General features: G+C 34.8%; 1 protein-coding gene across 4 annotated transcripts in view; it reads left to right on the top strand.

The window, feature by feature from the left end:
* Positions 1-17,009, top strand: part of Pggt1b (protein geranylgeranyltransferase type I subunit beta) — a 64,824-nt gene that overhangs the window by 24,276 nt on the left and 23,539 nt on the right. For all 4 annotated transcript variants that reach the window (XR_778369.3, XM_010614129.3, XM_010614131.3 and 1 more), the window contains 4 exons: positions 5,824-5,891; positions 9,989-10,140; positions 13,525-13,657; positions 16,179-16,224. Coding sequence is in view for 3 of the 4 variants with exons in the window: in XM_010614129.3 (XP_010612431.1) it covers positions 5,824-5,891; positions 9,989-10,140; positions 13,525-13,657; positions 16,179-16,224 (399 nt within the window). In the remaining variant the exon portion in view is untranslated. The remainder of the gene's footprint in view (positions 1-5,823; positions 5,892-9,988; positions 10,141-13,524; positions 13,658-16,178; positions 16,225-17,009) is intronic.

The raw sequence follows: 17,009 nt of genomic DNA, 5'->3' as shown, positions 1-17,009 counted from the left end.
GTTTATGTCTCCACCTATCCTTAATCATTTCTGTTGGGGCATTAAACAGGTAGGTCTTTGACAGTGCTGATTCACTTTGCACAATTTGTTGGAGGAAATAAAAAGTCTCTAATCTCTTTGACAAAGTGTTCCACATGCCTTTTTTAATTGGCCTGCCTGATATAAAAACTAATCTTTGAAATTAAAAAAAAAGACAGAAGAACACATTTGTTAGTTTACTTGTTTATGCCCACGGACACCACTGAGGAGACATCGTTAGAGTCCTCCTTCCCATTACCATTGTATCGTCATTAGCGTGGTGAGCTTTGAAGCAATTGAGGAGAGCCCAAGAGCCAGTTAAGCAATAGGGAGCACTCTCAGACTGTGTAAGAATGAGAGATCCAAACACCAAGCACTCCAGAGGCTTTACGTTTGTCACTTATACCACTGTGGAGGAGGTGGAAACAGCTATGAATGTATAGCCACACATGGTGGCTGAAAGGGTCGTGGAACCGAAGATTTTTTTTCAGGTGATTCTCAAAGACCATGTACTACTAACTGAAGGAGGTTTTTGTTGGGGGCATTAAAGAAGACACTGAAGAACATCACCTGTGAGATTATTTTGAACAGTCTAGGAAAATAGAAGTGATTGGAATCATTATTGAAAGCAGCAAAAGAAGAGGGGTTTTACTTTTGTGACCTTTGACAGCCATGTCCATGATTCCATGGTAAGATTATTACCCAGAAATACTATACTGTGAATGGGCACAACTGTGAAGAAAGGAAAGCCATGTCAAAGAAAGAGGTGTCTTGAGCTTCTCTAGATGAAAGGATCAGAGTGGTTCTGGTAACTTTGGCAACTGTAGAAGTGGTTTCAGAGACACTGACAGTTTTAGTCATGGAAGAGGTTATGGTGGCTCTGATATCTTCCATGGTGGGGGGATATGATAGTCGTGGGAATGGCACAGTGAATTTGCTTTTTTTTTTTTTTTTTTTTTTTTTTTTTTTTTTTTTTTTGTGAGATTGGGTCTCACTATGCAGTTGAGACTGACCTGGAATTCACTATGTAGTCCAGGCTGGTCTCGAACTCACAGCGATCCTCCTGTCTCAGCCTCCCGAGTGCTGGGATTAAAGGCGTGTGCCACCATGCCCAGCAATCATAGAAGCAGTTTTGGGGCCAAGGATTTAGCCTAGTGGTTCTGCCACCTGCCTAGCAAATGCAAGATCCCAAGTTCAATCTTCAAAACCAAAAAAAAAAAAAGAAAAAAGAAAAGAAAGGGCTGGAGCTCAGCTCAGTGCTAGAGCACTTGCCTAGCATTAGCATATTCAGAGCCCTGGGTTCCATCCCCAGTTGTGAAAAACAAACAAACAAAGCAGTTTTGGTGATAGTGGAAGCTACAGTAATTTTGATGGTTACAATAGTCTTCAGAGTTTGGACCAATGAAGGGAAGAAACTTTGGAGGAAGAAGCTCTGACCTCTGTGGTGGTGGAGGCCAGCACTTTGACACACCGTGAAGCCAAGGTTGCTCTGATGGTTCCAGCCGCAGCAGTGGCAATGGCAGTGACAGGTTTTAGTTTAGGGGAATAGAGCCAGAGAAGTGACGGGGAAACTACGGGTAACAGAATTGTGAACTTGGCCGAGCACAGTGATGGCAAGACACAGCTGCTACAGAGAAGGCATATTGGCCAGTACTTTTATACAGGCAAAACAATTTAAGGACTGTGTCTGTGACTAACTGTAAAACAAATGATTTAGTTTCTGTTCTGTGAAAAGTGTAAAGCATTTCAACAAATACTTTTAATATAGACCTTTTTTTTTTTAAACCTGTGTATTGATTGCTAAGTGTAACAGTCTGACATGTTGCTGAATAAATATGCCTTTTTAAAAAAAATAGGGCCAGGGATTTAGCTCAGTGGTTCCGCCACCTGCTTCACAAACGTAAGGTCCCAAGTTCGATCCCTCATACGCAAACATACATATATACGAAAGAAAATAAATACATGAAAAACTTATTTTTAGCTGTAGAGTTTTTTATTACTTTGGGTCTTTCTTAACCTTAAACAAGGAGTTGGATAAACCTTGTTTTTCTAAATTTATAGACTATAAATGTACATTTTAAAATAAAATTGCTTGCTTAGTGAAGAAACTTAACTTTTAAAATAGAAGTTTTAGGAGGGGCACAGGGGAATGGGGAAAAAAATAGGAACCAAGACATATCATGTAGAGGTACAAGATTTTGTTTGCTTTAATTGTACCAATAAACTTAATAGGAAAAAAATAAAATAGAAGTTTTGAATTATATCTAAGCAGTATAACTACCATTAATAGTGTGACTTTAGCCCAAAAGTTGTCTTTTATTACAAGAACCTGGATATAATTTTTAGTTTATTTTCAGTTGATCATAATACACTTATCTCTTGGAATAGAGAAAATACACTATTTCCTATGAAAAGTAACTCCCTTTAGTCATTTAAAACAACTCTGTGAGTTTATAAGCATTTTAAAGATTATCTAAATGTTCTCTCTTACAGTCCTTGAAATATAGTTGGTGTTTATTATTAGCTTAAAAGTAACAGTTTTAATGTGAGGTATAAACTAAATCATCAGGCAAGAGTCAGCTTTGTAATTGTCTTAATGTGCAGATATGATAGCTAACCACATATTCTCAAATAATACACTTCTCTACATGCTTTTATACATAAACCCACCTACATGTAATACATCTTTGCAGAAATTCTCATTTTTGCTGCTTTTCTAGTCTGCACAATTTCATTTTTCTTAAGTAACTTGAGTTTTTGTGATATATTGCTATCTAAACTACTTCTAAGTTACAAACTAATTAGCCTTTATGGTTGTACAAAAGTAGAGGATGCATTCATCAAATCAGTAGTTGTCGATTGTTTTTCTTTATAGAATATGATAGCTCATGTTCTATAGTCACAGTTTCTATGCAGGGCTATGAAGGGACTCAAAAGATGTCTCTGCTTTTTTAAAACTCTATAATTGCTTCTAGTAAGCAGACAAAACACATAAGGACCTTTCAGTTTATTTTGCTGCTGCCTAGTATAAACACTAGATGGTGCTGTGCTATTCAGTGACCTCTAAAAAAGATTAAACTATCTGGAGGAGTATGCATCATTTATCCAGTTTAAATTTGTAATGAATGTCGTTTATGCTTAAATATCGTGAAAAAAGTAAGATTACCAGAATTATAAAGGAAAGTACAATGCAAGCAATCCTGACAGGAGCCAGAAAGGGGTGTCCAACAAATTTATGAGTGGTAAAAATGTTACCTCTTAATGAACATCATTTAAAAAATGTTGGAATGTAAGCATGTGACTGATAACTCAGTTTAATGAATAAATATTTTTCTTGAGTACTCATGCATTTAATGTTGGTCAGCATTCCATTAAAATGTTAATATTAATATATCTTTGTTGTTTTTCCTGTTGTTTATACTGAAATAAACTGTTTTCTTTATCCAGCTTCATAGTCCACTGACAATTCAGAAGTGGGAAAAACCTATACATTGTCATTTTCTATATACTGACAGGTGTATGAGATTATAAATGCTTTCTTTGTGACAGTATGCATCCTGCTTTCTTAAAAGGAAGAAAAAGCATTTTTACTTTTAAAAGACTTTTCTTGATAAATTGGAATAAAAGCTGTTAATCCTGCTTTCACTTTTGTTAAAATATAATTGTATAACTGATTATATATTTTTTAAGTGGTACTGGGTATCGGATTCAGGACCTTGCACTTGCAAGGCAGTTTGGTGCCAAGCTAAATCCCCTTCTGTATAATTGATTATAGGCAGTCACTGTTTACTAAGCCCTCAGGCTAAAGTACAATGTTACAGTCTGAACCTATCCTTTAATTCTTACAGGACTCCTGGAAGATTTTTTTCTTTTTTTTTGGTACCAGGGATCGAACTTGGGTCCTTGCGCTTGCAAGGCAGGCGGCGGAACCATTGAGCTAGATCCCCCAGCCCCGGAAGATATTACTTGAGATATATTACTATACTTAGTTCAAAAACTGGTTCAGAGGGGTTGTTACTCACCTATAGAACAATGTTAGGAAGAATAAGATGAGTTGATTCTTCAGTGTCCATACCCTAGTGTCCTACCTTAGATGTTTGGTGGTAGTGGTGGTAGTGATTGATGCACTGGGGATTGAACTCAGGGCCTTTGCCTTGAGCTACATCCTGAGCCCTGTTGTATCTTTAGACAAGTTCTTTTTAACTTGCTAAGTGTCCCAGGCTGAGCTCAAACTCACAATCCTCTTGGCCTCTTAGAGTACTTGTATTAGAGGCATGTACTATTTATATGGTATTCTTTTGGCATCAATATTTCTGCTACTTTTCAGAAGTTATTAAGTAAAGCAAGCTAATACTCATAATGAGGAAACATTACATTATTCATTTACTTCTAAAGAAAATAAATTGTACTTGAAACAGATTTTCTATTGAGCTCTTATACCTGACAGAATTGTCAAAAATGGAATTAGAGCTTTTATCCCATCAAAAAGAGAAATGAGATAGGTTTTTTTTGTTTTGTTTTGTTTTACTGGGGTTTGAACTCAGGGCCTTGCACACGTTCGACAAGTGCTCTACTAGTGAACTGCATTCCTAGCCCTTTCTTTTTAATTTTGTTTTGAGACAAGGACTCAGTTGCCCAGGCTGGCTTTATACTTGATACCCTCCTGCCTTGGCCTATCAAGTGGCTGGATTACAGATGTGTGCCTACCAATTTAAAATTTTTTAATAAAATTAAGAGAACCATGTTAACTGAAATTTTTGTTACCAGTTGTATCTCTTTTAAATAAAATTTTTGGCACTAGAGAGAAAATGATGGGAAGTTTTAAATTTAGGGTTCCTAATTGTTTGAGAGAAATGTATAGGCTACTGTTTTAAGTATTTCAAGAGAGAAAAAGCTGAATAAGCTACAGTGCTCAATTTGAAGAAACGGGAGAGTGAAAAAGTTATAAATTAGTTGAATGCCAGTCTTAAGAGAAATTAAAGTTTTCTAATATCAAAGACTATTTTTAAACCAACTAGATATTTTTATTAGCAATGTATTGTAATTCTACTGATATCTTCTTGCCTTCTGCATCTATTATGCTGATTTTCTAATAGCTATCAAAACTGTAATTATATGGATGTAATTTTCTCAAGTTTGTAATATTTTCTATTGACATCATGAAAAATGAAAATTTCCAGATAAGAAAAAAAAGTATGAATAAATACACTTTGGATGAGTAGAGAATAAGGGTTAACATAGTATTCCGTGTACTTCAAAGCCAGGAATTCAGAACAAAGGTCTGTCTGATACTGAAATGCAAAGTCCACATCTTTTCTGTGGCTATAGAGCAGTTTATAGCTTTAGCTTATTTATTTGTAAAGAAGCACTGGGTTAAAGTTAAAAGATACTGGATGAGAAACTGGAGTTTGAGACCTTGTTCTTTGTTAGATGTTGCATTGAACATGTCTCTTCTGTTTTCTGTTGTATACAATGGGAAATTGAACATATTGGTCACGTGAAAAATAGCCATGTAGAAAAGGTGTGAAAGTATTTTGTATGCATTGAGATGGGCTATAGATAAAAAGTATACTATAGGTAGTCACTATCTTGTTTATAACTGGTATGGAAATCAAATGATAGACCAATAAAGCACCTAAAATGGACCTGACACATGGTAAGTATCAACTTTGGCTAGCATGAAATGGAGATAATAACAAAGACTTGGAACTAAGTACTCTGTTTCTGAAAGATTGTGTGATTAAACTGCTTTAGAATCTGCACAAAAATAAGGTGATTTTTAAATAAGTATGTTTTATTTTCTAGGGTCAAATCTAAATCGCTGTGGTTTCCGAGGCTCTTCATACCTGGGTATTCCATTCAATCCATCAAAGGTTAGTTCTCTTGGGATCAGTAGGAGAGGGGATGTTAGGAGGATTTTAGTGAGAAAGAAAACTAAGAAATTACTCAGAAAGAAGTACATTTCCAGATTTCTGTATGCCTAAAATACTATAAACTGAAACCTCAAGAGAAATCTATACCTCTTTCTCTGAAAGAATTTACAGTACATAAACATGCAAAAATATATATTAATTATTATGAAAACTTAATGTCTCTTCTACTACTGAACACTTGCATGTGTGTTTGTGCGAAAATTATTGATGATTTTCTGGAGAAAATAGAAATAAAGTACTGTGATACTTGCTTTCTAAGAAGCCAGTAAACTTCCATGTATTATAGGACTTTGGTTCTTCACTGAGGAATAAAAGAAAATACTCTTCTCAAGGCAATGGTTGCAGATACAGACAGTAATTAATTTTATGACATTTATGGCAACAGGGAAAACTTCCTTCAGCTTTGCAGCCAGTGGCTTTGAAATCAGCCCATGTCAATATAAAAAGCAGTGAATCCTAACAAACTGAAGAGCTTTTTTTCTTCTTCTTCAAAGGAACAGACCTAGAACTTTGGGTATTCCATTTGTGTTTAAAATCAACAATATTTTTCTATAGTAGCAAGTGGGGAAAAGCGTCATCTTTTTCATTTAAAGAGTCTCCACAAAACAGAAACTTACTCCTATGGAGTCATTCTCTAATATAATGATCATAAGCCAGTGTCTGATTCCACTGAATATATGAAGATTTATATCCACTAAAAGCTGAAGTGCTGCCAGTTTTTCTGTATTTTACTTTAATATTTTGGAATAAATAGTGATTTTTGGATCTAAGAGCTGCTTCCATTTCTTCCTTTGCCTGAATCTATAGACCAGCTTACCTATGTCAGAGTAAATATGCTTTTACCAAAATGTCTCCACAGTCATGTGCCCTTTGTGGTTAGCATGGCTTGTAAAAACAAAGGACTCATTAAGTGCTTCTTTTTGTCATACATACATTTTCTAACTTAAGCCAGTACTGAAGAAAAGTGACCTTTTTGGCTAGTCATAATGAATTGTGTATCTTGGTGTCATGACATTGTTAATGATGACCATTGCATACTAGACCATATGCAGATGTATACCAATACTAGGGGTAATAACATTACTTTTAAAGAATGGTCTCTACCACCAAGACATTTTATTTTTGTATTGGATTTTTTTTTTTTGTACTGGGGATTGAACTCGGGTCCTTGTGCTTGTGGAGTAGGCGGCAGACCCACTGAGCTAAATCCCCACCCCTGTATTGCATTTTTTGGTGTTTCTCTTTTTTTCGTAGTACAGAATTCACTGCTTTTTATATTGACGTGGGCTGGTTCCAAAGCCTCTGGCTGCAAAGTACTAGGAATTGAACTCAGGACCTTCATACTGAGCTACATCTTCAGCCCTTTGTTTGATTGGAGACAGGGTCTTACTAATTCACTAAATTGCCTGATTTGGTGTTGACCTTGGTCTGGGGTTGACTTGCCTCAGTTTCCCAGAGTACACACCTGGATGTTTGTTTGTTTTGAGGTGAGTATCTTTTTGTTTGCCCAAGCTGGCCCCAAACTCCTGGACTCAAGTGAGTCCACCTGAGTACCTGGAACCAGAGGTGCAGCCCACTACACGCAGCCCACAAGATATTTTAAAAACAGTAATTAGTGTTGAAGAAACCATTTTTACCCCTGGCTTACAGATTCTCATGAAACCCATTTTTGGTACTTGATACACCTGGACCCTGTCATCTTCTGGGAAGCTGGGTCTCACTCCATGCTGTGTGTTTACCTGAATTCTCAATAGGAGGAGGAGCTAGTGACTCCAGGTGGAATCACAGAGAGCAACAAGAAGTTGTAACTTAGTGTGGTACATAGGAGTCCAGGAGACAGACTGTGCACACATCACTACAGTGGCTTTGTTGCTTTTTATCAGAAAGCACCACATTGATTGTTGACTTATCTGATCAATTCCCAGCACTGTTAGTGGCCATACATAGACCACTTTTGGAGAAATGTTGACAGGTCTTCCAACCCACTTTCTTACTGATTTTCTTCATACATCCTATATTCTCTGTTAAATTCTTTATGGTATTTTAATATGTGCTGGAGAATTATCCTTCTGTGCTTTGCTTTTATATTTACCTGTTATGCCTTCTTCAAGTGTACCTATTTGGGCTTCTCTTCTGCTGCAAAGAAGAATCTCTATAATCCCTATGTATTATTATATCTCCTCTTTGACCATTTACAGTAGTCTCTTTTGTATTGTAATTATTTGATCAGACCTCTTTTTTGCCCTTAAGGCTAAGTTCTACATTTGTTTCATGTTTGGGTCCTCTACAGGTTTTTTTTTTTTTTAATGTATATATAGCAGTTATTTAAGTGACAAAAAATGAAATATATTAAGGAGCTCTAAGAAGTCTATTATAAATATGAGATAGAATAGCCAAGTGAATTAAAACTTGAGTGCTCAAGAAGGGACTTAGGATGAAAGATGTCTTGATGAAAGTTTATGTGGTAAATTTGTGAGACCATTTAGAGAAATATATCATTATTAAATAACTAACATCTTTTCAGACAGTTCCTTATTTAATCCTCACAATAATCCTGTGTGATGGCTACTAGTGTCTCCCTTTTCCACAGTGGAAAAATGGAGCAAGTCAGTAAGTAGTAGAGCCAGGATTTAATGCCTCTCAGTGATTGTACAAGTTAACATTTACTTATAGGAGGTGGAGGAATCTATTTTAACCGTCTGGCATTTTGAGCACTATTTTAGCATTTGAGTCAGTTATTGGTAAACTCAAATTTAAAAAGAAAGGAAACTTATGGGAAGATTAATTAAGTACACAGTATATGCTTACTTCATCAAAATAAAACTCTTAAATTGAGGAATCAATTGTGTAGCATGACGTTTTACATATTTCGAATGAAATATTTTTAAAATAATCAGCTGATTATTTGAAATTATAAAAGTATATGATTTTGTGTATTGTGGAGTATAACATTATTTAGCACAATAAACCATTTTTAGATTGAAATTTTGTCTGTGGCAATGCCAACCTCAGTGTCTTTAGATTTCCTACAAGGAGTCACATATTTTATAAAGTTTCAGATATCTTTGATAACTATTTTGTTATCTTTTATTGAAACAATTAGTAAATCAAGTTAATCCCACCTGTGCATTATGGTAATATGAGTCTCTTAGTCTGACATCCCAGCTCTGCAATTGCCAATCTTGTAGTTAATTCCTCTGCAAGAACGTAGGCTTCACAAAACGTTCTTTGAAATCAGTAACACATTTGAGGTCTATATAGCCAAAGTTATGTTATTTTATTTCTAGATAATTTTTCAGCTTGAGTATTTGAGCTCTTTGCATTTTGTGGGGTTTTTGCTGTTCTAAGAGCTAGCTTGTATTAGAGATTCAAATAAATCCAACTTTATGTGACAACAGAGCAGTAAGGTTTTCCAGTGTACTTTTTAATATGGTGATTACTAATATGGCATTTAAATTTGTGCCATAAACGAAGTTATTTTTTGTACAGGTCATTTTTGTTCTAAAGACTATGCTTTTTCTAGCTTTATAAGACTTAAAGTGGTAGATTTGGTTAATTGTGAAGTTCATAATTAGGTTTAGTCAAATAAAACTTTTCCCATAAACTTTGAGGTCTCTGAGCTGAGTTATAAAATTATTTAACCTGGTGGTGGCCCATGTCAAGATTTTGAGGCAGGAAGATTGCAAGTTTGAGGCCAGCCTGGACAATAGCAAGACCCTGTCTCAAAAAAAAAACCTTACATAGCTTAGAATTTATGCAGTCATAGTTACATGTTATTGAGACATATATAAAAATGGAAGTTTATATTTCTCCATTGGATGTCTATAAAATTCAGTGTAAGCAACATTCACGTTTCCTATTTATTAAAATCTTATATCATGGGCTGAGTGGGGATTTAGCTCAGCAGCACCACGCCTGCCTCATAAGTATAAGGTCCTGAGTTCAATCCCTGGTACAAAAAAAAAAAAGGTCTCAAACTAGTTAATGGAATTAATTTTTATTTTGATTCATTAACATACTATTCTTTTTTAATTTAGAACCCTGGAACAGCTCATCCATATGATAGTGGTCACATAGCAATGACCTATACTGGCCTTTCATGTTTAGTTATTCTTGGAGATGACTTAGGCCGAGTAAATAAAGAAGCTTGTTTAGCGGGTTTGAGAGCCCTTCAGCTGGAAGATGGAAGGTATGAGTCATTTATTGTTAATTTTTTTAAGAATAAGAATATTTTGGAGCTTACAAAAAAGAATATAGTACTATACTAAATATTTTGAAAATTATATAATCTTTATTAGAACCACTGAAAGTTTATTGTATACATAGTTAAGTGATTAGTCAAAAAAACTGTTGATTTTTTTGTGTGTATGTGAGGGAAAATAAAAGTTTTATAGTAGCAGAACTCCTTTGTTTTTATTGTTAATTTACCTTCTAGATGAAAAAAAGGCTATTTTGAAGTTAAGGTATAGTTAGTCTAAACTTTTGTTCCTTGGAATTACTACTGGAGGAGAAGGGGATAAACTTCGAATGTCATGTTTTTAAGTTTAGATAGTTTGAATAACATTTTCAAGAGATAGAAAAAAGTTATTATGCTAATATTTGATGGTTTTGTGTCATGTCTAAGGAATCTTCCAATAGTTTTAAGTTAAAAAATAGTTTTTCTTGGGAGAATGAGGTAGGAGGATCACTGAGTTTGAGGCCAGCCTTTCTACATAGTGAGGTCTAGGCCAGCCTAGTAAGATCCTGTCTCAAAAAATAATAATAAAAATCATAACAATAATTCTTAAATTTGAATATGGGGACACATGCCTATAATCCCAGAACACTGGGAGGGTAAAGCAGGAGAATCATAATTTTTTTTTTAAATAGGGGTTGAACTCAGGACCTTGTGCTTGCAAGGCAGGCGCAGCACCACTGAGCTAAATCCCCAGACCAAGGGAATCATAAATATGAGCACGGCCTGAGTTACTTAGGGTGAACTTGTCTCAAAATAAAAAATAGAAAAGTATGGATATAGCTCAGTCCAAAGACTGTGGTTTGGATGAACTTATAGTAACTTATCATTAGTATTACTTTTATTTTATTTTTTTTAAATTGAGTCTATTGGTACATTTTAAGTATACAGTACAGTTACATTCATTATTGGGATCTTGTACCTTTATGTCACAGGTCTTGGTTCTCATTGTTTTCCCCTTGTCCCTGTCTTCCCTTCATCCACTCCTCCCCTCCCCGTTTACAAACACTTTATTTCCATTTTTTCATTTTCTCATATTTTTTTCTTTTCCCTTATTACCTTTCCCCTACCCTTCCCACTTTCCCTACACCTTTAACCCTTTTCTTCCTATTTCACATTGTCAATTATATCATTAGGATCTTATGTACTATTATAGTTTTTCACACCAGAGAAACTATTCAGTATTTACACGTGTGACTTATTTCACTTAGGAGTATATCCTCAAAATGTATCCATTTTCCTATGAATGACTTTAATTTCCCATTCTTTATGGCTGAGTAGTATTCCATTTTATAGAAAAACCACATCTTCTTTATCCAATTTCCAAGTGATGAGCAAATGGGCTGTTTCCAAGTTTTAGCTCTTACAAACTGTGCCGATATAAATATAGGTGCACATATATCATTTCACAGAACTAGAAAAAAGAATCCAAAAATTCATTTGGAACCACAAGAGACCTAGAATAGCAGACGCCATCCTAGCCAACAGAGACATGGTAGCGCATATAACAATTCCCAATTTGAAACTATACTACAAAGCCACTGTGATTAAAAACAGCATGGTACTGGCAAAGAAACAGATCTGAGGATCAATGGAACAGATTGGAAGACAGAAAAACAAATCCAGTTGTACTCAACTATGTCATCTTTGACAAAGGAGCCAACCATCCTCTTTAATAAATAGCCTCTTTAATAAATGGTATTGGAAAAACTGGATCTCAACCTGCTAAAGATTAAAACTGGACCCTTATCTTTCACCATGCTCTAAATTAAATCCAAATGGACTAAAGATCTAAATATTAAAACAGAAACACTAAATTTGCTGGAAGATAAGTTAGGCAGAATTCTTGAAGATATTGGCATAGGAAAAGATTTTATGAACAAATCCTCAGTAGTGTGGGAACTAGCAGAAAGAATCAACAACTGGGATCTCATCTTATTAAAAAGCTTCTGCACTGCAAAAGAAGCCATCAGTAGAACTAAGAGACATCCTACAATGTGGGAAAAAATTTTTACCAGCTGCTCCTCAGACAAAGGACTGTTATCTAGAATATATAAAGAACTCTATCAGCCCCCCCAACATAAAGGCCAATTCAAAAATGGGCATCTGAAGTGAACAGACATTTCTCAGACAAAGAAGTAAAAGCAGCAAGTAAATATATGAAAAAATGTTCCACATCACTGATCATTCGAGAGATGCAGATGAAAACAACACTGAGATTCCACCTCACCTGACAAAGAATGGGTGCTATCAAGAAATCAGACAATAACAAATGTTGGTGGGGTTGTGGGGAGAAAGGAACCCTTCTCCATTGTTGGTGGGAGTGCAGACTGGTGCAACCACTATGGAAATCAATATGGAGATACCTCAAAGAGCTTGGACTAGAGGTTCCATTTGACCCAGCCATCCCTCTGTTGGGTATCTTTCCAAAAGAATTAAAAGAATCATATCACAGTGATATATGTGCACCTATGTTTATAGTATTATTTTTAAATTTCCAAAGTGATAAAGTAGTAGTGATGCTGAGCAAAGGACCAAAACAAACCCTACTGTGTTTTTACGTCTTTGTGCTCCATCTGAATCTGTTTTCCTGTCAGTATTTTCAAAACACTGATCTTGATGAGGGAGAAATGTTTAGATATACAGAATAAGTTGACATTTGGAAATACTATAAAACTAGGTATTTACTTCAACTAGAACATGTGACTCATGCCAGGATTGTCCTTGATTACTGCCACCTCATCTTAGTTTGCAGATAATAAATAAATATGGAACACAGATTATTACCTCTTGAAAACTAAGTATCTAACAAAACACAATATGGCTGAACAATTAATTGTTAATGGCAAATACATTTAAAAGAAATTCCACACAGGAAGACATGGACAGGAATTTCTTATTAACCAATAGATGCCATGTTTTGCGTGCTACTTTTTCTGCCATTATGTTACAACTTCCCATCTTAGGAGTAAAAAAGCTTACCCTGAGGGCAACATCTGGGAAGGAGTAGCAAGGTTATTGTGATACTACCCAGGAATCAGAACTTTGAAATAGAATGATGACTGAGAGATTGTTTTATATTATTCAAGTTAATGCTGTTACAGTTAGAATATGTTTTTTGTTGGTTTTTTGTTTTGTTTTGTTTTGTTTTTGGTACCAGGGATGGAACTCAGGTCCCTGCACTTGCAAGGCAGGCGGCAGAACCACTGAGCTAAATCCCTGTCCCGGAATATCTTTTTAATTAGTGAATTTTTTTGTAAGTAAAAACGTGAAGTAGCTGTTTTTCTAACCTTGCAGTCCAGTGTTAATAGAAAATAATATTATTGTTACTCTTTTCAGTTTTTGTGCAGTACCTGAAGGCAGTGAAAATGACATGCGATTTGTGTACTGTGCTTCCTGTATTTGCTATATGCTGAACAACTGGTCAGGCATGGATATGAAAAAAGCCATCAACTATATTAGAAGAAGTATGGTGAGTTATGTTGATAAAATTGACTAGGTCATTATTGCTGGTGCTACAATATAATGTATGCCTTATGTCCTCCACCAAGAATTTGGAAATAAGGGCAATAAGATTGCTTTCTTGGTATAGTGTATCGTGTATCAGAATACCATATAGAAATACTGACTTTTTCCAGAGATTTAGCTCAGTGATTCCACCATCTGTCTCACAAGCGCAAGGTCCTGAGTTTGATCCCCAGTACCAAAATAATAATAATAGTAATAATAATAATAATAATAGAAATAATGACTGTTTGGTCTAGAAATAATTTTAAAAGAGTAGATTGACCCATTAGCCATAAAATTTAATACTTTCATGTGATTTTTTTTAAACCTGCAGTTTAAGGATAATATTAGTAGAAATGTTATTCTTTCACACAGTTTCATCTTTTTTATTGGCAGTAGTAGGGAAAGCTTAGTCTTCACTGAAATTCTTTTCCTCTGTTTCACCTCATATACAAAATTGGACAAATAGTGCTTCTTTCCAGGTTTACTTTATAAATTACTTTATAATTTTCTAAATTAAAATATGTAAAACTGTAATTCAACCTCTTGTCAGAATTTTAGTATCTTAAAATGAAAGTATATGTTCTTAGAGGAATGGAGTTGGTTTTAACTGAGTATGTAACTGGATCAGGTTTTGTAGTCTGTATAATAGCACATATTCTTAAATGCTTGTGGGTACAGAAAGAAGTGACTCGTAAAGGAATATTAAGAAGAAATAAGATTTTTGTCAGACAGGAGAGTATTGATACCCATTTGCCATGAATAGTACAGAAATAATACTGTTTGCTCCCTGCATTATATCTGAAGGTGCACTGTGTGATTTGCTCTATTTTTGCTCGTTTGGTTAAGATGGTATATGTCAGTTTTCTTTGTTAAAGTTGGTGGAATTTTCCTTGTAATTATTTTGCATCTCATTGTGAGATATTTGGAGATTGTGTAAATGTCCTCTCATACATTTACCCATTGGTGGTGTTGGTATACATTGATGACTTTCTAGCCCTAGCATCCCTCCTACATCCCTTAACCCTTACTTGAAATTCTACTACTAGAAAAAGCTTTTTCCATTTCTTTATTTACATGTTTGTATCATGGTAGGCTCTAGATTCTTATTTTATTTAGTGGATTATAATCTCTTAATATCGTTACATATTTCGATGTATACATTGTCTCAAATTGGCCAATGAGAACCTTTTTTAGCAGGTCCATTGCCCTTTTTGGGTTTTTTTGGTATCACGAATTGAACTCAGGACCTTGCACTTGCAAGGCAAGCAGTGGAACCACTGAGCTAAATCCCTGGCCCTGCCCTTTTGATATGTTCACTTCATTGTTTAAGGACCTCCTTGCTTTCTGTCACAAGTATTTCAGGTTCATCTTTTACTTTTCCAGTCTTAGTTCTGAAATTAGTCATTTCTTACTGCTATTGAGGTATCATTAATTCCAGGCCTTCTCTCAGTAGCTAGTGTTAGGGAATGTGTGTATTTGTATATACAAATAGACGTGCCCTTACAAAAATGTACACACAGTCTGTTTCTGTATCTTTTTATCACTCCATTTATTAAAAACCCTGATACCTCAGATTTCAGTCTAATGCCATAGGTTCATTTATTTTTTCTTTTTAATATGGTTGTATTTTTTTGTAAATTACTTATTTGAAATACAGCTTATGGGTTTAATAGAATTTCCCTTTTAAGCAATGATTTTAAATCAATATCAGACCTATCTATTAGCTTCTTTACATCTCACTCTTTCTTTTCTCTTACAATGCTAGGGTTTTTTTTTATTATTATTATTTTTATTTTGATACAGGGTCTCACCAAGTCATTAAATTGCCCTGACTGGGCTCAAACTTGAGATCCTCTTCCCTCAGCCTTCTAAAGTGCTGAGATTACATTCATAGCCACCATGCTAGCTTCTCTTCCTTTCTTACTCATAGTTTTTCATAAATCACCTTTGTTCTCTGCAGATGTATCAGAGATATGAAAGATAGCTTAGTGGGATTTGGTGTTTCTTTTTCTAAAACTTAATATGAAGCTTGATATTGTGTCTTGTTTTTTTGTTTTGATTTTGGAGGATATGTAGGTAGACTGGAATTTAGGCAGGTACTATTATTTTCAAAAAATCAAAATTGCCTCATAATAGGTTTGTTTCATGTTTATAAAGTTTTATAACTATAAAATCCTCACATTTTCATTCAGCTTACCTATACTTGCAAATGGGGGAAGATTAAAGGGTCAAAGCTTTTTTTTTGGATAGAAATTAAATATGTAAGTACTGTCAGCAGTCTACTTTCAGAATGTGTCAAGTGTATGTAGTCTGTGAAGAAGACAAAGATCAAGTATTTTGAAAGTGACTGGTTCTACTTAGTGGAGAAAAGTGTATATTTTGGAAGATACAAAAGAGAAATAAAGATAAAAGAGATTTTAAAAGTTAATACAGTGGCATCTTAATATTTCAGTATTAAACTAAACAGAACTTTTCTTTTTCAGTCCTATGACAATGGGCTGGCACAGGGAGCTGGACTTGAATCCCATGGTGAGACATCTTAAATATAATGTATTACATTATTCTTTAGTTTCTTTAAATATCACAGTGTCTTCAGTATAAATTTCTGAAGTTTATTCAACCCTTAGTGTAAATAGATTATCTTGTCACTTCCTTACTTTTGCCTTTTGACACTTTTGTATCTATTTGAAGGCTCTTGGTCAGTAATCATTAAGGGATTATTCAAGCCAGAGTATTTACACAATATTTTCTAGTAATCTATTCAAGTGTTAGCCACATGAAAATATTTTGGGATTATTTCTTATGCTATTCTTAGAAAACAACAGGCCATATATATATATATGGTTTTTTTGTTGTTGTTGGTTTTTTTTTTTTTTTTTTTTTTTTGGTGCCAGGGATTGAACTCAGGTCCTTGGGCTTGCAAGGCAGGCCACCAGACTGCTGAGCTAAATCCCCGGCCCTTATTCTTTGTATAACACTAAAAGGCTAATCAGAGAGGTGCAGAGACTTAAATGTGAATCAGTAAATTCAAGAAGAGATGAAAAATTTTACTTACCTTCCTTAATGTAATTGTTCTTAATCATATTCATAAAACATATGCTACTTATGTTCGGTACAAACATTAATATAGTCTCCTCTCTCACGTTTTTCTTCACTTTCAGCAGAATCAGAAAAATGAGATAATTGTTATTAAGTTTGTCAACACATCAATTGCCTGCACTCTGTCAAGTTGAAATTTCCACCAGAAGTAAATAAGCTTTCATTCTGCTTAGAAAGAACAAGCCTAGATCTTGTAGGCTTTCTGATGAAGTTCA

The sequence above is a fragment of the Fukomys damarensis genome, unplaced genomic scaffold, assembly GCF_012274545.1.
Source record: "Fukomys damarensis isolate Sample0158 unplaced genomic scaffold, DMR_v1.0_HiC HiC_scaffold_9, whole genome shotgun sequence".
Taxonomy (NCBI): domain Eukaryota; kingdom Metazoa; phylum Chordata; class Mammalia; order Rodentia; family Bathyergidae; genus Fukomys; species Fukomys damarensis.
The sequence above is the reverse complement of the archived record's forward strand: the minus strand, read 5'-3'. Positions and strand labels throughout refer to the sequence as shown.